Source organism: Erpetoichthys calabaricus, chromosome 7 (genome assembly GCF_900747795.2).
Source record: "Erpetoichthys calabaricus chromosome 7, fErpCal1.3, whole genome shotgun sequence".
NCBI classification, from domain to species: domain Eukaryota; kingdom Metazoa; phylum Chordata; class Cladistia; order Polypteriformes; family Polypteridae; genus Erpetoichthys; species Erpetoichthys calabaricus.
Genome location: NC_041400.2, coordinates 105,244,777 through 105,267,611, shown reverse-complemented (window position 1 = coordinate 105,267,611; position 22,835 = coordinate 105,244,777). Strand labels below are relative to the sequence as shown.

Sequence of the window (22,835 nt, the reverse complement as noted above, 5' to 3'; positions counted from 1 at the left end):
GGGAGCCATTTCAAACCAAATGCAAGACTCTCTCCAAATAGGTTAATAAAATGTGCCTCTGACAAGAAAAAAGAAAGAAAATTAAAATGCAAATACATCTGTTATACCACCCCAAAGGGTGTTTGACCCTTATGGTATTTGAATATAAACACCAAGATTAAAAAAAAAAAAAAAAAAAAAAAAAAAACAACTCACAAAACACAAACACACATAGACAATATGAAAACCTAAAAATGGCAGAAACATCTTCATTTATAAAAATGGGCATCATGAGGAGAAGATGAAGAGTACATATTCAGATTATCTTGACCACTGAATAAATACAAAGAAATCACTGCTGTACAACATGGCTTGTGTCATATGTACCAATGATCAGTAAATGTGCAATGTTCCTGGAATTAATGTATATGCATATTCTATGCAATCCACATGCATGATAACTAAACACTTTAACATAAAAAAAAATACAAACATGACTTCTTACCATTTAAAAAGGGGTGTTGTGGACAGCCAATGAATAGTGCATGCTCAAAGAAAAGCAAGCAGATAAAATGCAACCCACATGTTTGTTCAATTAACTTTTACAATATTTTAGTGGGGTCTTCCAAAGATAATGCTGGGATCGCTGAGGAAGAACACACAGCACATAGTAATCTCTGTTGCCATGGCACCAGCCACTGAGATACTGAAATGTACAGACTGCCAGTTAAACAAAATTGTTGAATGTGAACATTTGGCTGAAAGATTAAAAAGAACTGAGGGGATACAGAAGGGCGGCCCCTCCCACATTCCAGGCAGACACTGAATCCAATCAAACAGCGCCGATTTTTTTTTTTTTTTTGGTCCAAGCTATTGTGAGTACCAGATTAGGTCAATTTATCTTGTTGGTTAAAGGAGATTTAAGAGCACCCAATTTGCAATCCACTACTCTCTGCAAACACCACCACCACCCCCCTTAACACTTAGAATCGACTGAATGGGCTTGGCAAATGCTGCAGTGCTGTCGTAACCAGTGCCCCCCCACCCCCCTTACTTGAGAGATTTACACGCATTAGAGACATTTATGTTAAAACCCATCAAATCAATAATACTCTTTCATGCCCCCTCCCTTTCTGAAGTCAGTTTAACACTTCAATGTAATTATACATATGAAATATTTCCTGAAAAATAGCAATTTTGGAGATAATGAATTTTGATTTTACCTCCTACGCAAATGTTATTTGCAATTAACTTTTGGGAATCATCCCCTTCCCAATAAGAAGGAGGTGCTTTTCATCTTTTGTGTTAAGCCCTTTCAATACCAAACAACAAATCCTTGAGATCCACTTTAAAATTTACTGAAAAATATGGCATTTTAAGAATAAAAAAAAGCTGTTGCACATTTCAAACCAGCAGGTTTCTTTATCCAGCTACGCAGTAATACGATCATTTCATAAGGGCTCTCTTGTTTGCGAGTTTAAAATAAATGTGAAGGGTCATAAAATGCCACCTTTTAAAAAGTGAATAAAACGGCTAAGTGAACAGATTAGTTGCCCCCCCCCCCCATGAAACTGCACGTTGTCAATTTACCGTGATTTGACTTTAAATCGAGTGCAAATGTCAAAATGGGTTAAGATAAGTACACACTTCTACTGATCCACTGAATGTCGAAAGTGAATTAATATACATAGTCGACTAACCAAATCTGGGGACGATTTTCTTTACACAAGTACCTAACTGGCGAAAATCCTTTTTATAACTTGACAGTGCAGTTGTTCACCGCCAACTATATTATAGAAAAAGAAAAAAAGCAGCCCACCACCAAAGACACCATCTCCCCAAAGGCTTTTTTGTAAACTCCAAAAACAAAATCATTCACGTCTCATATAATCATTTTACGCCGCTTCTGTTTCCTTTAACAGCTCAGACCCTTTGACCTTTAATTATCCAACAAACAATAGTTCGCAGTCCCCAGAGAAACCTTACACTTAAATAACTGCGGCACTCTGCCTCTGTGTGGATTTCCCAGAATTTAAAAACAAGGGGCTCTGACGAGCCAAATTTGCCTTGCCACAAGCGCGTGAAGGTTGAAGGTGCATCGGTCGATTAAAAAAATAAATATAGATATAGGTAATGAATCGTGACATTAATTAAAACTAAAGGTAAGTGATGACTGCGGATATTGGGGGGGGGTGGTTAGCGTTCGACACCAGCGACTGCTGACTACAGTAAACATCCCTTCCTCTCTTTGCAGAAAAAGGACACACTAACTCCATTTGAAAGCACTCACATAATGTAAAAATACACGCCACACTACTCTCTTGGAGACTTGGCACCAAATTCCCTTTGGTTAACATTAAAACGGCACAGCCATCTATCCACACGCGTGCGCGCGGGCACTTCAGCAACCCATCAACACAATTTAACAACTGAATGGAGGGAGAGAGAAGTAGGCGAGATCCGGGGGAGGGGAATGTTTGCTCTAACGCCACTCATACACACACACACTTTTTTTACCGTACCTTTTCCGATTTCAGCTTCTTAATTGGTCTGTGATTTTCCTCTTCTTCCTCCTCGTCGTCGTCCTTCTTTACTAAAGCAGAGTTACTCGAGATTCCAGAATCCAGAGCGTTTTTACTCAAGTCGCCCACCATACTGTTCCCACAATGGTACGGACTGCCTTTAGCCCCAAATCCATACAGGTGGCCAGATGCGGCGCTGGCGGCCGCGTGCCCAGAGTCGTGCTTATCTTTCCTTGCCTTGCTAGCTGCATCCTTGTCTCGTTTGCCACCACGGCTCTGGGTTTTGCCGTTTTTCTCCTCTTTGCCTTTCGTGCACGGAACGACGGTGTTTGGGTTACTAACAGCCTGGCTCTGAGTTGAATTCATGCCAGATGCCTCTCCAGGGCGCCCTTGAACTTCCTGCCTCTTGCCCACACCGCCGATCTGAGGAATCCCATACAGGGAGGGAAGGGATTTATTAGCATCCTTGGAAGTTTTGCTCCTTTTCACTTTAGATTTGCCAGTCTCCTTAGTGGAATTTCCCTGAGGAGCAGAGGGTTGAGCAGATGTAAATTTTAAGCCATCCGATAAGGCTGATGTTCCATTAGCACCACTAGATGCCAAAACCCCGCAATCCTTGGAGCTACTCGTGCTATTAGTGGAATTATTCATCTCCAATTTTTGTCTGTCCTTCTCCAAATCAGCGTCCAAGTCAATGATCAAATTGCCAACTCCAATTTCCCAATCATCACCACTGTCATAAGTATCGACTGCGTTTGAATCCACACTTTTTCCACCTGTGGAACTATTCAATGACATCCTGAAGGTGGGATTTCTGGCATTAAAATGTCGATGAATTCCCCCGACTGAAGATGAGAGGACATTCGTTGTTCCCGTGTGTATCTAACTCTCCGCTTGTTTGTTTTGTTTCCCCTTCTAATTAGCTTTATTATTATTTAAAAATCAGTGAATCCTTAGCTCAACACACTTATGTCCAGATCCATCATACCCTGTGGTAAAAGCAAGGGGAAAAAGTTGTATGGCCACAGTCAGTAATTTATGCCACCAGCGGACTTAATGAAATGCGTTAAAGCTCTTGTTTAATCACGTTACTCTGGGAGCTTAGCACGTTCTCACCATACCTGCTTTCCTTTTTTTTCCCGATTAAGTAAATCACCATTTAAAAAGACAGTGCCCCACACCCACCCGCCCCTCCAAAGTGTCAAAACGCATTACCAAGACTGTCAATTAATTGTTCAGTTTTCAATGCAAATTGTAATAACAAACTGATTAAAAATAAGTTAAAAGAACAAGAAAAAATAACGCATATGCTTATTTTAAATCAATATCGAGAAACAAAAATGACAGCGGAGAAAAACACAAAAAATACCAATGGAATTAAAATACACCAACCTACTAGAAGGTTGTAACTGATATAAAACGGCTGATGAATCACGGTGGATTTCAGTCATCGTAAATCCGCTCGATGGTTTAAAATCATGAAGTTTATGATTATTCCCACGCTAATACGATCCCTTACCTCGATCCTCTCTAATAGGTTTGTTTTCTCTCGCCAGAGTAACAAACACTGTTAACATGCTGTTTAAAATCACCCGAACAAGGGAGACGTAATAATTACAGTAATAGGTGCAAACGTTTCCGATAAAATAGTAAATCCTTCAGTTGATAGCCCCTTCCTCTCTTTGGATACAAATTCCGAAAAAAAGCAGATGAAGACGTGTGATACGATTAACAAGCACCACTTTTTGCTAGTGCAAATGCCAGCCAGAAGCCAAATTATAAACTTCTCCAACTTCGCATATTCCGCCTTCACAAGCCGAGACTTCACAGTCCTCCGGATCAGTAAGTAATGATACCATGAAACAAACCTACAGGCGTCCGCTTGTAACAAGACAGAATTTGCTAACCCTGGGATAAATTACCGACAGAAAGGAAAAAAGGGGGGAGGGGGCTGAAAATCCGGAATGGAGTTTGATGGCTGTCTGGATTTGGCACACGTTTCCACCACTTTTCTACCTATGATAATATTGCCGGCCAGCTGTTAAAACAACAATATTAATATAAGTAAATGTATATTCCTCCCGAGGAACGGCCAACACTGCGATGATTTGTAGTTCGTTAACGCTTTGAGGAGTAAGTCGTTTTCGTGAGGTAGGTTTCTGACAACCTCGTGGGAAGAGTGGGATGAATTAATATTGCTCTCAATTCAACGAGAAAGATGAAATTACAGTTTGAACAGCGTCAGCAGTGGGTCATCTTAATATCTAGTAATCGGGCTGTTAGATGTGCCCAAATTAAGGTCTCGTCCGCTACTTTTAATTATCAGCTAAAAGCTGTAATGAATTGTTGATGGCAGTGGAGTGCTAGTGGTTTTGACGGGGGGGGGGGGGGGGGGGGTTACGAAGGGGGAGGGGATCATCCTTTAAAGCAGATATTTTGCTATAGTTCAGGCTTTCTTATCACGTGAGAATAGAGGCTTTCGTGAAAACATAAATTGTTGTTTTAAGAAAAAAAGAAACGACGTGGAGAAAAAAATCCCTGTCGCGTACATGAAATCTTTGTGTACATTTTAAAGCGTCAGTAAGACCAACTTAACTAAACAATCTTGTTAAAACCAAATAAGAAGAACCTCGGCAGCTATAAAATGATCGGCAATGCCTTAGCTACAACACTACAAGGTAAGCCTCTCAGAATCCACGCGTATGTTCGTTTTATTGTACTTTTTTCAAGATATTTTATGTAACTGGTTACTGCTTTATTCAATATGTTTTTATAAGACACCCCGTTGAATGCATTAAATAGTCCAGTTTGGTCTCTTGCTGTACATTTAACCCCCCCCCCCCCCCAATCGGAAATTACTGCGCTGATACCATTTTAATGTGTGTCTGTCATTTAAACTGTTCTTAAAATCACATTATTGAAATGTCTTGGGTTATAATTTGTTGTGTTCTTGTAGCCAAATTAGTTCCAGGACTCCGTTTGTTTTTTTTTTTTTTTGGTTTTTTTTTTGCTTCTTTTCATCAGATATTTTTACCTGATGATGACCAATTCAGCACCAAATATTTTTAGACTAGCCTTGTTGAACGTGGGTATAGCTCTCCACACACAATTATACTTACGATCTGCATTGGTTCGGGTGTGTCTTTTCCGTCTGGCTTCATTGAAAGTTCTAAATGAGTGATCTTTTAGTCCAATTTTTTTTTTAATTACACACATCAGCCCTTATGTGTAAAGAAAAAAATCCCACACGCTGCCTACACTCTTAAAGGGAGAAATGCAAAGTGAGGAAAGCTCAGCTTCTACCTGAAAAGACTTTTCTTTGTTCCCTATGTCCTTCTGGCTCCAGCCAATGAGATCCGCGCTTTTATGAAACCGAGCTTTGCTATTGGCCTCCAGATTCTACTCTCCTAGAAAAGGAAAAAAGGCTCGTTTCACACACTGAAGTGAACAAGCTTGCTGAGGCAGATTTTCCTATCAACTTCAATGAAAATAACGCTTGATTTCATTTACATTAAACATTTAATTGTATAAAACAGCAGCGTTTTCTTCTTTTGCCGGATTTGCTTTGTTTATCAGAAACAAATGTCAGCAACGACGGACGAAAGCGTAGGGTTAACGAGCTTTGTAAATGTAGGGCATTTTAGATGAGAAATGTACTTTGATGACCATGATCGGAAAATATAACCGCGATCTCAAAAAACACATTAGGGCACATGCTTTCTTTACACACATTTAAATCTGAAGGCTTGGTTGCGTTTACTTATTCTCCTCGTTTCACGCTGCGGCCGATAGTGTGGTTGAATACCACCCGCCGGCAGCATTTCAAATGGCAATCTAGAAAGATATGATGATGGACTGACTGCTCGCTACCAAAAAAAGAAATAATCTGCTATTGTATAATATCTCACATAGTAGTAATCACTTCATTATCAGATTTCAACCGATCATTATCTTAAAAGTGTACATTAAAAATCATGCATTTATTACGCAATGGCGAATTTTCATGACTGTGTGCGTGTTTGTAACAATGTCAGCTCATTAAAATCATTAGAACAGTAGAAGTTCCAGGCACTCGTCGCATTGATTACATACATCGTAATCGCTTATCTAGTATAACGTGTAGACATTTATTTTCTTTGAGTCGCAATGCTATATAATATTCCTATATATTACAAACTCCCATATTTTGAGAAACGAGGGCGTAATTATATTTTTTATTTCACGATTGAGAAAAAATGCACGTAAGCTTTTGCACATGGATACTATTTTAAATCCATAAGCAAATGATCAAAATGCGAGCAGTTAGTGACTCAATTTTGAGGGTCTTTTGCCTGACAAGTGTGAAAAAGTAGCCAGTTTTGACAATGTGTCTCCCTTCCCCCACCCGCGCTACAAACTATTAACATGATCCGTGTAACAGAGAACAAGAGACTGCTCTGTTTATAGAGAAATTATTTGCATTCAGTGCAGGCTAGAGATGGAAGAAAAGTGTCACTCAATTTTAATGCGTTGCATCAATAAATAACCTATTAAAATACAAACCTCAATCTGGGGAGTACTGGCTGGATAAAAAAAAAATCATCAAATGTAGATCTAAAGAGGGAGTCGGATTTCTGCTCCTTTTGCACAAAATAATATCTTTGTTTAACTGGGGAAACCCGTTTTCCCAGTTTTGGGTTTTTGTGCCTGCGCCATTCATCCTGTTAATAATCTTCATATTTTCGTATGTTTAGCTCCTATATGGTTTGGATTGCATTTGCTACTCTGGTTGACGCATCAACAGAAACATACGTGTTGTTACAGCAACAGAGGTTATTAGCGCCCCGGGGGAGGGAAGGGGGTTTACAGGCAAAGTCATCAGGCGGGCGAGTCTGATAAATTGCTTCTGTTTGCCTAATCTCAGCAGCCACCCCTCCCCCTAGTAGCCACGCTTCTAATGATCAATACCAGCCCTTTCTTATTTTCTTAAAACTAACATGCATACATTATCGATGACCATTTACTATAATATTTATTCTCTATTTGCAGTTCACTGCAGCTTTCTCTACCTGTTTTGACATATATCTGACGTTGGTATACATAGTCTACACTTGCTATCTTTAAACCACTTTTTTCCCAGCTTGTAAACAACAATTACCTGCTAATAGAGAAAAACGGTTGAATTATGATGCATGCAGGGGGCATGTTGTTCAGTATTAAAACCTCTCCTAGGTAATAACGTGCATCGTCCTTTGTATGTCAGGATTACTGCACCCTTGTTTTGGCTGTCAGGGGTTACAGGTGGGTTTAGTGAGACACGCATGCACACACACACACACACACACACACACACACACACACACACACTGTCCAACTGGAGAGGAGTTAGCGCCGAAGCGCTTTTTTAAATATGGATCTCCGTGTACAACAACCGTACATCTCCTAGCCAATCATAATTATGGAAATAGTCGACTACGCCTTCTGATTGGATGCTTCTGAGGACTGAGTACCGCGGGCTAAGAGAGAGAATGCGGAATTGTTGCACGAGGCTTATTGGTTTTGTGTGGTCAAGACTTGTCAGAAAACTTGAAATGTCATCCCATTTGCTTGTTTACACGTATGGTTTACCTTGCGTTTCCACATATCTAAATGATGTAAGACTTTGGTCAGGGGGCCAGGTTCAGCAGGATACCATTAGCCAGCTAGAAATGAAAGATCAAAAAGAGTAAAATATAAATGGTGCTTTTGGTCTTTTCTAAAGAGGCCCTTAAAAAGAATTGTTTTGTTTTTAAATAAATGATTTACATTAAAGTTCTAACAAAGATGATTATAATAGGCACTGGTGCCAAATACCAGTCTTCACCAAAGAGCAATATAAATAAAATGATGATGAAGCAGAGAAAATCTGCCTCTAGATCATTTTCTTATGTTTTGGATCTGAGCCAAAGTGATTGTGGCTTCAAGGTCAAACTGGCATTTTCTTTCTCAGATCCATAGACTACTCAGTTAAGTATTGAAAAATGACATGGAAAGTACTCATTAAAATTTCCACCTACATAAGTAATTTCTGCATCACCTGGTAGATTGTTTAAAATACTATAACTGAGTTGGTCATATGGTGTTACAGTAAATAATTAAGGTGCCTGTCACCAAAGGGAGAGTTTCAATTTTTTTTTATTTAATCATTTAGTAGTTTACATTATTTATGCTTGTGAATGTTGGAAAAATATATATTTTTTTCCACACTACTGGCATCAGATTAAGCTGGAGACCCCTACTGGGATAAGCAGATTCAGATAGTTTATAGATGGATGGTATCAGATTTGATTATAGCTTACAGCCATTGGAGAGAGAGAGATAAAGAATGAAAGAACATGAAACTTAGTTTAGACTATTCAGTGTGTGTGTTTGCACACGTGTGTTTGTGTTTATATGTATTTAATTTAATGGAATGTTCAATAAGATAGGGAGTACACAAGTAAAGATTGATGTTTCTGATTAGCTACATAAATGTATATAAACCAGATTATTTTAGCTATTCTGTTATTTTAACAGAAAAAACTTTGGTGGTTGTTTGGAGAAGGACAGAGCTCTGTAATACAATTTCTACAATGTCTACTTTAGGAATGCTTTTCTTCATCTCTCAGTCAACCATATTTGTAATTAATAGTTCAAGAAATTATTGGAGCACAGTCTGTGCAGTATAAAAATATTTGTGGTTGGTATGAGGACGATTTGCCCTTGGTCCACTGTGGCCAAAGTCTTTTCTTGAAGCTTTTGACACGTGTTTAAAATCTGAATTTAAAAGAGTGCATCACAAAGTATTTTCAACAATATACTTTTAAATATGGGTAAGATGTCTTCTGCATTAAGTCTGTATGTTCTGTTTGTTTGTTTGGCTTTTATAAATAGTTAAAATTTGTACACATCAGTTTGCTACTTTAATGTACTTATAGTTATGATTTGTGTTCCCTGTATAACACTATGCCTTGTGCCACTTACTACTGCTTTACTCCTCCTCAACCTCTGTATCTCTTAACAGGAAAGGTAGAATATCAACTAGGCTGGATGGATAATACATACAGCATAGCATAATATGATACATACAGTGTAACACTGGGAAGATGGTTATATGTAGTTTGTACAACCTGAATTATCTAAGCATATGTTGTAGGTAAAGCCAGACAAAATGATGGCTATTGCACTTCATTTCCGTTGCAGTGTTGGTGAAAAGTCAAGCAAAATGACACCTTTTATTGGCTAACTAAAAAGATTACAGTATGCAAGCTTTTGTGGCAACTCAGGCCCCTTCTTCAGGCAAGAAGTAAGTGCAGTGTTAGTAGCTCAACAGTCCCAGAGGACTTTGGAGAAGGCCCGCTACAACTTTCGATCAAGAGGCTCCATTTCAGGAAGTTTGGCCGGGAAGCAAGGATGCTCATTCTATCTTTTCACAAGTGGTGTATTGGGTACAGTCAATTGAGGGATGGCCTATGGGTATCTCAGACATGATGGATGGTTTATATCTTTTAGTTTTCTTAGGAGTATTAGGAAATTTACTAGATTGTTTCTGAAACTGAGAAGAACTAGCTCAGCCAACTCAATCGTTTACTGCACTATTGTTGACAACAAAAGTTGAAAAGTTGTTTGGAAATTAGATGAAATTACACTTTTTAAGAGGTCATGGGTAAAGGAGAGCATGCTACGCAGTACATTTTTTTTATTATTATCCATCCATCCATCCATTTTCTAACCCGCTGAATCCGAACACAGGGTCACGGGGGTCTGCTGGAGCCAATCCCAGCCAACACAGGGCACAAGGCAGGAAACAATCCTGGTCAGGGTGCCAACCCACCGCAGGACACACACAAACACACCCACACACCAAGCACACACTAGGGCCAATTTAGAATCGCCAATCCACCTAACCTGCATGTCTTTGGACTGTGGGAGGAAACCGGAGCGCCCGGAGGAAACCCACGCAGACACGGGGAGAACATGCAAACTCCACGCAGGGAGGACCCAGGAAGCGAACCCGGGTCTCCTAACTGCGAGGCAGCAGCGCTTTATTGTAAATGAAATGAGTAGCAACTAGAGGGAACATGGTTATTTTTATTATGAGGAACCTTTGTTTATTGTTATTTACTTCTGGTGAGTCAACGGTTCCTTTCCATTATCTACCCTAATTTTCAACTGCTTATTCAGTGTCTTGTCTATATGATTCAAAAACGTGCACCCTTTACAATTAAGAAGACACCTTGGCTTTGTCTGTTTGTGTTGCTTGAAGCAGAGCTTTTGTCTGACATTGTTGAAAAGGTTTGCATTTGAAGATAACAAAAGTGAGCTTTAACCATTTTGAAAGGCCAGTAAGTCTCTATTGTCATTCACACATCTTCACTATAATATAATGAACAGCAGACACATATAACAGTGTTGTGCAGTATATTTTAATTATACTGAATTAAGTATAAATTTGGGGATAAGGATTAGATAAGGGGCGGCACGGTGGCGCAGTGGGTAGCGCTGCTGCCTCGCAGTTGGGAGATCTGGGGACCTGGGTTCGCTTCCCGGGTCCGCCCTGCGTGGAGTTTGCATGTTCTCCCCGTGTCTGCGTGGGTTTCCTCCGGGCGCTCCGGTTTCCTCCCACAGTCCAAAGACATGCAGGTTAGGTGGATTGGCGATTCTAAATTGGCCCTAGTGTGTGCTTGGTGTGTGGGTGTGTTTGTGTGTGTCCTGCGGTGGGTTGGCACCCTGCCCAGGATTGGTTCCCTGCCTTGTGCCCTGTGTTGGCTGGGATTGGCTCCAGCAGACCCCCGTGACCCTGTGTTCGGATTCAGCGGGTTGGAAAATGGATGGATGGATGGATGGATTAGATAAAATGTATTCTAGCTGGAATATATATGTATTTGTTGATAATACAATGTCAAAAATAATGTTCCTGCAGTAATTTTGTTTAAATCTTATATCTAAAATTATATTTAAGTCAAGACAGAATGATTATTTTATTTCAGTCTGTCACAAAAATTATATCTTTCCCTATTCTACAATATAATTATTTCAGGATAATATAATGCAAGTTCCTTCTTTCCTTACCTGACTTTTGTAAAATAAAAAAAAAGAAAAACATTTTTTTCAAACAATTACTCATCTTTATATTTAACTTTTATAGTGAAAATAGGATTGGGTAAGTGTCTTTAAAATATCAAATGGTACTTGACAGTTGAATCGCTAGAAACAGACTCTTCAATATCCATCTCTGTTTAACTCATCTATGTTTCCAGAGGAACACCGTGACAGACATGGAGAGCGTGACAGCTCAGACATAAAAGCTTCATCAGCAAAGTGCACTAGTGGGCATAATTCAGTCACAAGCAATCAGGATTGCTAGGTTTTGTGAGTAATATTTTAAGAAAAAAGACTGCAAGAAAATCTCCAGATTGCCACAAGGAGACTTAAAACTTGTAATTCCTTCTCTTAAGAATAATTATCGATACCATAGTATTTTTTTTTTTAAACCATAACTTAACTAGTGTATCAGAACATAAAAATAAAATTAACAGTGGATTATTGACATGTAAAGAGATTTTAAAAACTAGTAGACTTTAGGTTAAATGATATGTTTTTGTTATTACCAGGATTGAAAATTATTATATAAATGGTTTTATTGAGATGTATATGATGAAATTACTGTATTGTAACAATAGAAAGAACAGGCGTAAGGTTTGGTAGAAATATCTGGGACCAGTTACTAAAAAGTAGTTTAGTGCATCTGTCGCAAATATGACCTATAACATAATTTAGTAGAAGACAGTTGGTGTGTTTCTATGGATCATGGATAAAAATTCAATATGTATAGAAGAGGCATGGAACAGTGTCACTATAAATGACAGAGATGACATACAGTATCATAGACAGGAGGAGAGCTTAAAGTGTTACATAACACAGTAAAATCATTGCATGCAATCTTATCTTACCTCATCCTAAATGCGGATGAAAAAAAGTAAAAAATAGACTTGCAACCACAAAAAACTACTATTTGGATGGGAATCATTACTGCCTGATAAATGCATTTCTTTACTGTGTTTATGCTACACATGCACATATAGCAAGTGCCCTAAAGAGTATGGTATTGCTCTTGTGTGGAGTTTCATTCCAGTCTCTTAGCCATTTTGTTTCATGCTTTTGGTAAGCATTGAAATACATTGATTGAAAGTTTGTAAATAGTTGTGTATTGCTGTGCAATATGTCATCTAATAGTTTAAAAACCACTGTGTGTTTATGCACATGGTATTTGCTATTTATTTCACATAGTGCTAGATGCTTGGTCTCAATAATTTATTTAATCTTGCCCTTCATTGGAATCTCCTTGACTCGTCTATGGTTTGTCACACATATTAAAAACAGTACTTACTGTATTTGTGCCTTGTGGAACGAGCCCCGGACACAGACAGATGGACATCATGTTAAAGTCACCCAACACACGTTTATTTACAATATTTACAAGTCTTAAAGTTGCACAAACCCCAGTGCCACAGCACCAATCACCCCAGTCCAGGCCAGGCCAACACCACAGTAGGCCTTTCTTCAGACCACCTCCTTCTCTCTCTTCACAGACCTTGTCCTCTTCCACCTGACTGTAGCCACTCTGTGAAGGGAGGCGGCCCCTTTTATATGCACCCGGATGTGCTCCAGGTGCTTCCCGGCAATCTTCCACCGGCACTCCCCAGTGTGGCGGAAGTGCCGGCTGCGTACCCGGAAGCACTCCGGGTGTCCCAACTCGACTTCCCCCCAGCACTTCCTGGTGTGGCGGAAGTGCTGGGGTCCAGGGCTTTCCAGGCATGGGGACGCCCCCAGGGCGGCGACCATGAGCCCCTACAGGGTTGAGCTTCCCAGCTCCGTACCCGTGGCCCCCAAAGTAACCAGGGAGGTCGCCCCCTCATGGTCTGGAGGAGGCATAAGCCCTCCTCCGGTCTTCCTGGGTGTCCCAGCTGGGTACCATCCCCAGCTGGGTGCCACAGCCTATAAAACGTGTGTATGTGCATATTAAATCTTGAATTGAATTATACACAAAACTTCATGATTCTCCACTTTTAACAATCTGTTTTTTGTTGGATTCACACTAACACTAACAGTGTTCTCCTTGCACCCTGTGTGTGATCTGCACTAATACTGCATATCTTACTCAAGAAAAATACTTTAAACTGATAAAAGGTGTAGATCTAATTGAATCCGTTTGTAATATGAACTGTTTATAGTGTCTTGCAGGATTCTGAAGCAAACAAAGAGTTAAGGCAGTTGGTAATATGTTTCTATATCAAGTAGTTTTGCATGCCCAATAAAAACAAAATTACATTTTGTTTTGGAATTGTGTCTGTTAATATTGGTTGAATTCAAGAAATGCATTTAAAAACTAGTTTTGCATCTATTTTACTGTATTTTGTGAATATAATTTCTTGCATGAGAATACTCTGCTCTGTTTGCATTGCAATTGCAAGGTAACATAGATTGATTCAAATCATTTTCTTAAACCAAATGTATGTAATACCTGTATGTCCTGTATACCAGAAGTTTTAGGGCTTAAAATACAATCTATTTGTTCACAATCCTTAGAAATAAAGTACAATTGCAGAATACTAGTGTTTAGGCACATGCACCCTCATCCTTTCATTTTCCAAACAAACTTATTTCAGAATCAGTATAGGGCACAAGGCCATTAGAGGCACATTCACATATTCATACTCTGTCTTACAGATCCAATTTAGAGTCACCAAATAGAAAATAGTTTACAAAATGGTTCAACTCAGAGTACACAGCCTCACAGAGAAATTATAAACAAAATTTATGTGTTTCCCAATAAAGGTCAGATGCAAGTATATGCAGTGTATGCGGATGGAGAGTGGGTGTAAGTCAGCCATATCAATCCTCTTCACCTAACACTTCTTACAAAGGCACTTTATCATTCGCTTTATGTTTTTTAATCTCTGTTACTTGTAGAGTGATAACAACAATTGTAGATAACATATTTTCTGCCTCTTACTTAATTTAAACCTATTGTCTTTGTAGTCTTCTATAACAGATGAAAAAGTATATTGGCTGCCATTTTTTTTTTTTTTTTTACTTAAACCTAAATGTTACATATGCTGTTTAAATTGCAATTGTTTGAGTTACATTCAATATATTAATTAATGTTAATGAGTCTTGTCTGAATGGAAAACATAGAAGGTCACTGTGGAGGATATACTGTATAGAGACAGTTAATTTCCTATATGTTAATTTGCTAAATGTTTATCTTTACTTGAATTACCAACTGCACGCCAAACAAATGTTTACATGGCTTTGGTGTTTCATATAATATAAATTTATTCCATCCTGATTATCTTTACTCTGGCTGATTTAATTGCTTGAATAAATATATTCATAATTTCTGTGTATAACAAAAACAAAATGCCTTTCCACTATTTAGCAGATACATGAAGATAAATAAATTTCAAGCTAGGATGTACTGTATGCTGAAGAAAAATATATGGGAAAAAATGGTAATGGTCTCAATTTTTTTTCTGTGGCAAAGCCTTTTCCACAGGGAATTTGACATGCCTATAATTGCTGCAGCATTTTTCTTTGCTTGGGGCTTAGCTTGTATTCTGAATTAAAAAAAAAATCTCTCTATTTCTAAAAAATGATATTTTGAATACCAATTGATCATAAAGGGTTAGATCTCTTAAAAGCTGCTGGGCTGATTTATCTATTTGTTTTCCATTAGTTGAGAGATGAAAAAGATAACAAAGGCTGTTCTTTTCCAGTGTTGAAGACAGCATTCAGAGAGCATGTTAAATGTGCTCAGGCGTTCAGAGACAGTACAGATCAGTCTTTTGCTGCTCAATGAAGGACTTAAGTACATGACTTGCATGCTAAGGAGCGACTTGTGTTTCAGTTCAAGTTTACTGTCTAATTCTTTGGCACAAACCCCAGAGATAGAAAATGTAAACTAAATAAAGGGAATGGGTAATGTTTGGCTCAAATGCTTTTGTGGAAGAGTAAGTCAGACCTTGGGGGCATGTTGGAAAAATTGAATTGAGAAAGGGTTACCTTGTGAGTCAGATTTATAGCATATCCCAATTGTAGTCATTAAATAGTCTGCCTGGGAATGTGTAATTATGCTTGCCTTTCTGATATGTACTGTGCCAAAGCACATCAATGTCTCCATTGAATTCATAAATATCGCAGATAGTAGTTTGTGGTAGATAACAGCATATGATTGTGGCTTCCAGTTTTGTTCAGACTAAATGCAAAGCAGAACAGACTGCAGTGGGTATTTGTGACTTTTAATTTATCTGTCAGGAAGGGTACTTATCTCTCTTTCGGTATCTCTGTGCATTGCTGTGCTTCAAGAGATGTCTCTGTCACACTTTGCATCTCTCAGGCAGTGTCTAATTTAGGATCCATTTCACGTGCCTTCTTTGCAGAGCCTAATGTAAGTGATTAATCCTGACTCTGCTTAATACTGCAAAGAATGTGGCAATGACCTTAGCTGAACACTAGCAAAGTAATTAATGTTACATGAACTGGGATATTTTTTTACCCTGGGACCTGAATAAACAGACATGCTGTATTCAGTTGCAGACCTTCACTCAGCTGCAAATGTACTGTGATTTCAAAGGGTAATGTTTCAAGTGTCATAAGCAGATTTATGAGGTAAAAACACATTCCTTGTAGAACAAAAGGAAAGAAGAAGAAAGCATGACTAGATTTTCCTTTAGTGAAATCTGGAAAGCTTGCAGTGGCTTTATAGTGAAAAAAAATGCCAGTGGGTGCATCTGTAGTGTATATCTAATATTGTTGATTTAAATGTAAAGTATAGGCATTTGCTGTTAAATGTAACAAAGGGCAAATAGTTGCTATAAGATTTCATAGTAACAAATATTTTGACAGCTCAGAGATCTGTCTGTTATGTGGGCTTGGTTGAATAATTAGCAACATGAACGTGTATTTTAACTTGCTGCTGATACGTACAACATACTTTATTTGATTCAAAATGTTAATCATATCCATCATTCTCCATTCTCTTCATTAGTTTATACTTTTTATAATTAGTTGTAAGTAATCACTTCAGGAAATGTCTAGAAGGTGACATTACTGTATAGAACTGCTAGTGTACATGCATTATGGCTATTTAACTCGGTCCACTGGAGGCAATGGTGTCTCTTAGGTTGTACTGCAACAGACTTCTCAATGAAAGACTCATCCCTAAATTCTGTATCATATTTAAAGGAAAAAATCATGCTTTTAAATACATAGGTTTATGGTGACATTTGGTTATGGGCTACTTAAGCTAGTGGGGAGAAGGCTAAACTTTTATTAAAGAACACTTTATTGTACAAGCAACATTATAAAAAGTTTTGGATGTTTAAAACAATAAATGTTTTATAATAAGCAAATGTGCCAAAACAGTGAGTGTCAACTGTAAGACTAATTTCAATGCAGAATGCTCAATGAGAGCATTAAAGGCGCAAAACAGTTGCATAAATGAACATTTTTAAACAGGAGTTCTGTTTAGTAAATGTCTTAGACAAGCAAAAATCCACATACCCTGAACATTATAGAATTATTTGGTGTCTATAGTTCAAATACAGAAAAGAGCAAAAAAAAAAGTCATTAAAAAGAAGTTCAAGTAGAGAAACAAGTAGGCTTCTAGGGTCACTTTTGTACAGTGAAATTCCTATTTGGATGTGTTGATCAACATAAACACATCGCCATTCCCCGACACCATGATCAGAGGATGTTGCTACCTTTCCTCAAATTATTTGTCTTCCTTATCTCCAAGCCTCTGCCTTGCTTATCTAAAAATAAGTACCTTATGTTGAAGTTAGAATTATAATTACAGATATTTCAAGAACATATAAGAAAATGGGAAAACAAAACAATGTTATGGCTCAATTAACATGTACTCAGAGAAACCGCAAAACACGTGTCGCATACTCTTTGCATTATTTGACAGTAAACTATATATAACATTTTATGATCTGCTTCTTGCGACTGAGAGGGCGTGACGGATGTTTGCCGGCTTGCAGATCAACCACATGCGTTACCTGGTAGGTAACCACCCATACAATCAGATCGTGGTTCAGACTACGAATGCTATGTATATGTGTGTGTATGTATATATATATATATATATATATATATATATATATATATATATATATATATATATATATATATATATATATATATATATATATCTGTCACATGCTCATCAAATCTTGTTATTGAATCGTTTTATACATTTTGTTTCTATTATAACATCATAGGGAGTTTAAATTTTTTCCCTCACAGTTTCAAGTGTGAGTTAGGAATGGATGATGCTTTAGGCTTAGGCTATCACACAGCTCAAGCACACACATGCACGCACACACACACACGCACGCACACATGCAGGCCTATACTGTGTCAACTTTGAGATATCAATTTAATTAAGAATTATTTTTTTGTTTTAGGGTAAAATAGAAAAAAAACATTCTTCATGAAATATTTCATAGTATAGATTTTCTGTCACTGCTCCAGCACCCAACGAGGCAAAAATTGATGATAATATCTGTTTCCAAGACCCTATGTTCACACTGTTATCTTATTTTAAAGTTTTAGTTTTTATAATAATAAAAATATACATAAACAAAAACACTTCATGAAGTGTGCTGTATGCAATCACATATACTGCTTCAGAAGTACATGAAGTACATTAATAAAGGTCACAGTTGAGCATTGCCTTTCACCCTACCTGCCTCTTTCTATTTGCAATGAAGGTGTAGCATTTTTTGTAATTAACCCTTTCAGCTGTGCAGATTTAGACAAGTGTTTAATCCCTTCTGATGGATGAGACTACTATACTCCTCCACATTTGCAGAACTAGAGATTTAAAAGTGTAAGTCAGGTGTATTGATGTTTTGCCACTAAAGGTTGTCTTTTTGTGACACCGATGACTAATTAATTAACACAATTTATATGTGTGGCTCTGTGTATTGTAATAAATGAAGGTATGAAAAAATAGTTTGTATTTTTTCTTCCTTTTGTAAGACTCAAATGACATGACATAAAAGTTCATATATTGTGCATTGGTCTAGAAATAAAATTAACAAAGACCAAAACACTCTAATAAATCCGCAACTTCTGATATCTATTATTATTATTCTTTCAGTTTTGAGGGCATTAGTTTTAGATTTGCATGCTACTAGTGAAGCAACATAGTGCTGCTTTGTGTGGTGCATGCTGAAAGCACTTTTATTTTCTTCTTTGACAGTGTTTTGATATACTTTTCTGTTTCCTTAGCTGTCCAGGCTGTTTGGCTGTTTCTAAATTGCTGATGATGAAGCCGCTTCTTGGCAGTCTTCCCAGATAACAGCTCTCCTGTAGATTCCAGTCTTTTTAGGAGCTGCCTGCCTTCAGCATAATAGGCAGCATTGAAAGCAACAAGGCGTTCGGTCGACAAGGTCGGAGTGCCTTTCATTCTTGCAATAATCAACCAGTGTAGCTCTTCCTCAGACCTGGGGAGAGAGAAGATAGAGGTCAAAAGAGCAATTACGCTTCACATCAGCTCTAGCAAAGCCTGGAAACAAGAAGAAACTAAAGAGATAAAACGTCTGCCTCTAATCCTTCTACACATTTTTTTTTCCTTGAAAATAATAGTAAATGCAATAGATTAATGATGAACACTAAAGGTTCACAATTCAAAACAACATTACCCAGGAAGTAAAATACATTTGTGTCCAAAATGGAGAAAAACAAGTACCAGCAATTTATAAAACATATTTTTTTTATTTTATGATTTGTAATTTTTTATTTTTTGTACTATTCTTTAAAACAGTATGTTAATCTGTAGCATGGAACAGTAATTAGTATTGCCTCACAACTCTGAGGACCTGAGTTCAGTACCTTCCCGACTCAGTGTCTGTGTGAAGTTTGCACATTTTCCTGTGTGTGTGTGGTTTCCTAAGGATTATTCTAGTTTCCTTAAACAACACCAAATGCATGGTGGATAGCCAAATCTAAACTGGCCTGGTATGAGTATGAAATGTCATAGACCGATGTCCCATTCAGAGTTTAATCCCTTCATGTCACTTATATTGTCTGGATTAACTCCAGCTAGCCAGCACTAGAGAATTAAATAATGAATGAGTTATATTTCCAAATCAGAATGGCCAGCCTTGTTCAAATACACATGTAAGAAAGTGCAATAATACAGAGTGTTTACTCAGTTATTTGCACATTGGGAGAAGACAACAGCATAGACTTCACTGATGTGTTTACTTTTGTGTTCAGAAATGCCTGTTTACTATGTTTTGATAAGGTTGCTAGATGTGTAATTTTGCTAGCTGTAAACAGTAGCCTTTCCTATTTTAGCATCTTATTATCTAAAAACTAGCTGAAAGTTGATTTGTGTTATATTTGTATACTTAGAAGTCTCATGGTTGATTTGTGTGATGACTTTAAGATTTAATAGGATTTCAGACGGTGGTATGCTTATAATGGTTTGAAGAATCACTGAAACAGTATTACTCTGTGGTATTCAAGCTTATTTAGCAGTATAACAAAATTTCAAAAGGGTTTCTTTGACGTTTGGCTTAAATAATTCTAAAAAAAATGGTGAATACAATACCATAAAATAAAACACTTTTGAAAATTATATTTAACTAAGGCTTAATTTCCTACCAGAGTTAATCTAATCCAAAGTGCCATCTGTCCATCAATCCACATCATGTCCACTTATCTATGCAACTTTATTATATGAGGAGCAACATCTCAGTGCACTGAAGTATTCTATTTGTATGCAGACAAATTGTTTTTACATTTGGAGCAAAAAAGTGTCTTGCTTAGATTACTCTGTTCCTGTCTTTTTATGTAATCTGCTTTATAAAATGTACATCTTAGCCACTAGTGCATTCACAGTCATGCATAGATGTATTGCTACGAGTACAGAAATGCAAGGTTTTATTATTATTTTTTTGGTTCCTGTCTAAATTAGCCGAAGATCCAATGACAGTTCATGTTTATTAGTAGTGTTTATGTCTATGACCTCTGGAAAAGACAAAGGCTTATTCTTGCATCAATAGTTCCATGTAGCCCTTTTGCTAGATACCCCAGCATTTAAGTGAAGGCTCAAAGCTTAATATTTTATTTATATTTTATTATTTAGATAGATTTTCTGATGGGTAAGTTTATATTGCTTTCTCATATTATATAGCAGTTGTTGTTGTTGTTGTTTTGTAACTCTTTTTTTCTTTTAGCCATCTTGCACTTGGCACTTGATGTACCACTGAGTGACTGTACCAGTACTGAGCACATTTTCAGACCTTTGTGGTGTTATTTTGTAATCCTCATCATTTGCCTGCACTCTGATCCATAGCAGAAAGCAAGTGAACTATGACAGATCTTAATACCTTTTTAAAAACTTTATTATTAAAAAAAATAGTACTAAATGTAAGTTTACTTTTATATATTGCAAGGTGTATATTCTAATTGTAGTTTGGTTGCAAGTTAATTCTGTGCAAAATTTTTACAATAATATATTAGTAATTAGTGGATAGCATTTTCAGATTTTAAGTGAAACTCACAAAAATCTGAGGCTGTTATGAGGTTCCAACTGGCATGTTAGTAGAGTCAGTCAGTCAGTCATTGTCCAACCCGCTATATCCTAACACAGGGTCACGGGAGTCTGCTGGAGCCAATCCCAGCCAACACTAGGCACAAGGCAGGAACAAATCCCGAGCCACCGCAGGGCGCACACACACCCACCCACACTAGGGACAATTTAGGATCGCCAATGCACCTAACCTGCATGACTGTGAGAGGACCTGGAGGAAACCCAGGCAGACACGGGGAGAACATGCAAACTCCACGTAGAGAGGACCTGGGAAGCGAACCCAGGTCTCCTTACTGTGAGGCAGCAGCGCTACCACTGAGCCACCGTGCCGCCCCTGATAGTAGAGTTTCTATGTAAAATATATATTAATGTAATATTAAGACAGAATAAATCAGTTGAACGAATTGCTGTGGTGGCATTGCTGCCTGACTTTTCTAAAGCCCTGCGTTTTGTATTCCAGCCTGATCAGTTCTGGTCTAGAGTTTACCATCCATCCATTTTCCAACCCGCTGAATCCGAACACAGGGTCACGGGGGGTCTGCTGGAGCCAATCCCAGCCAACACAGGGCAGAAGGCAGGAACCAATCCTGGGCAGGGTGCCAATCCACCACAGGACACACACATACACACCAAGCACACACTAGGGCCAATTTAGAATCGCCAATCCACCTAACCTGCATGTCTTTGGACTGTGTGAGGAAACCGGAGCGCCCGGAGGAAACCCACGCAGACACTGGGAGAACATACAAACTCCACGCAGGGAGGACCCGGGAAGCAAAGTCAGGTCCCCAGGTCTCCCAACTGCGAGGCAGAAGCGCTACCCACTGCGCCACCATGCTGCCTAGAGTTTACCCATTTTCCTAATTTGTATGAAGAATTTTTTTTTATCCACGTACACCAGTTAATATCTTTTCAAAGATGTGTGTATTAAGTTAATTGATAGTTTTACATTAGACTGGTATAAGGGTGTCTGGGTATAGATTATTTCCTGCCTTATGTCCAGTGCTGCTGGGTTTCCCTCTACCTCATTGTGAGCCAGCAATGGATGGAATGGGTTCAGACAAATGGTTGATTTATACTGTATGTATAATACATAATGTACCTATGTGGAAACACAAAGCAAAGTCTACTAAGATCATCCAGTTCAATCAAGGCATAGTCACAAAGGCGAGGAATTAAAAAAACATGTGGAGCGGATGTCCAAGTCAGGTCAGTGGTTACAGTCTCTGACAGTCTCTGGCACTTCTGATACTACTTTTCATCCCTTTCTCCTTACAGTGCATCAGTGCTCACTAACCTGATTATTATGTATAATGCAATTATCTGGATTGTATAAATGGGGCAAAACCACCTTTCCATCTCAGAATCCTGCTCTTTCTCTCAGTGTATATTGAAAGAGTAATGCATTAAAGATGGACAGATGGAACTTTTGTAAATAGAAGTATTTAGAGGTAAAACCTCCTCTACAATGGAAATCGAAATACCCCAAAATCTCAAATTATTTGGTTATTTTGACTGGAATTTGGTAATTTTATAGAAAAAACAAATTAGCCCACCCTATTTTTTTCATTTGTCTGTGTTTGTTATTAATAATTCTGTAGCCAGTGGGCTGTTCTTAGGCATGGCATCCTGTTTTTGCTGAGTGCTGAGAAGTGATTGTGCACAGAGAAATGCGGCTGCCGCTTTCTGCAAATGAATGCTGAAGTGGAAGTTTTGTGAAGTTC

The 22,835-nt window shown here is 38.1% G+C and overlaps 1 protein-coding gene across 4 annotated transcripts in view; it reads right to left on the bottom strand.

The window, feature by feature from the left end:
- The window catches only part of znf608 (zinc finger protein 608), a 61,760-nt gene extending 55,969 nt beyond the window's left edge, over nt 1-5,791 (bottom strand). The window contains exons 1-2 of one of the 4 annotated variants that reach the window (XM_051929428.1): nt 5,621-5,791; nt 2,502-3,490 (exon numbers count right to left, since the gene is read on the bottom strand). In XM_051929428.1, the coding sequence (XP_051785388.1) occupies nt 2,502-3,299 (798 nt within the window). In that variant the 5' untranslated portion in view covers nt 3,300-3,490; nt 5,621-5,791. Of the gene's footprint in view, nt 1-484; nt 1,003-2,501; nt 3,845-5,620 lie in introns of those variants that run through there. The other 3 variants (XM_051929429.1, XM_051929427.1, XM_051929430.1) reach the window with 3 other exon arrangements.
- Between the last annotated feature and the right edge of the window lie 17,044 nt (nt 5,792-22,835).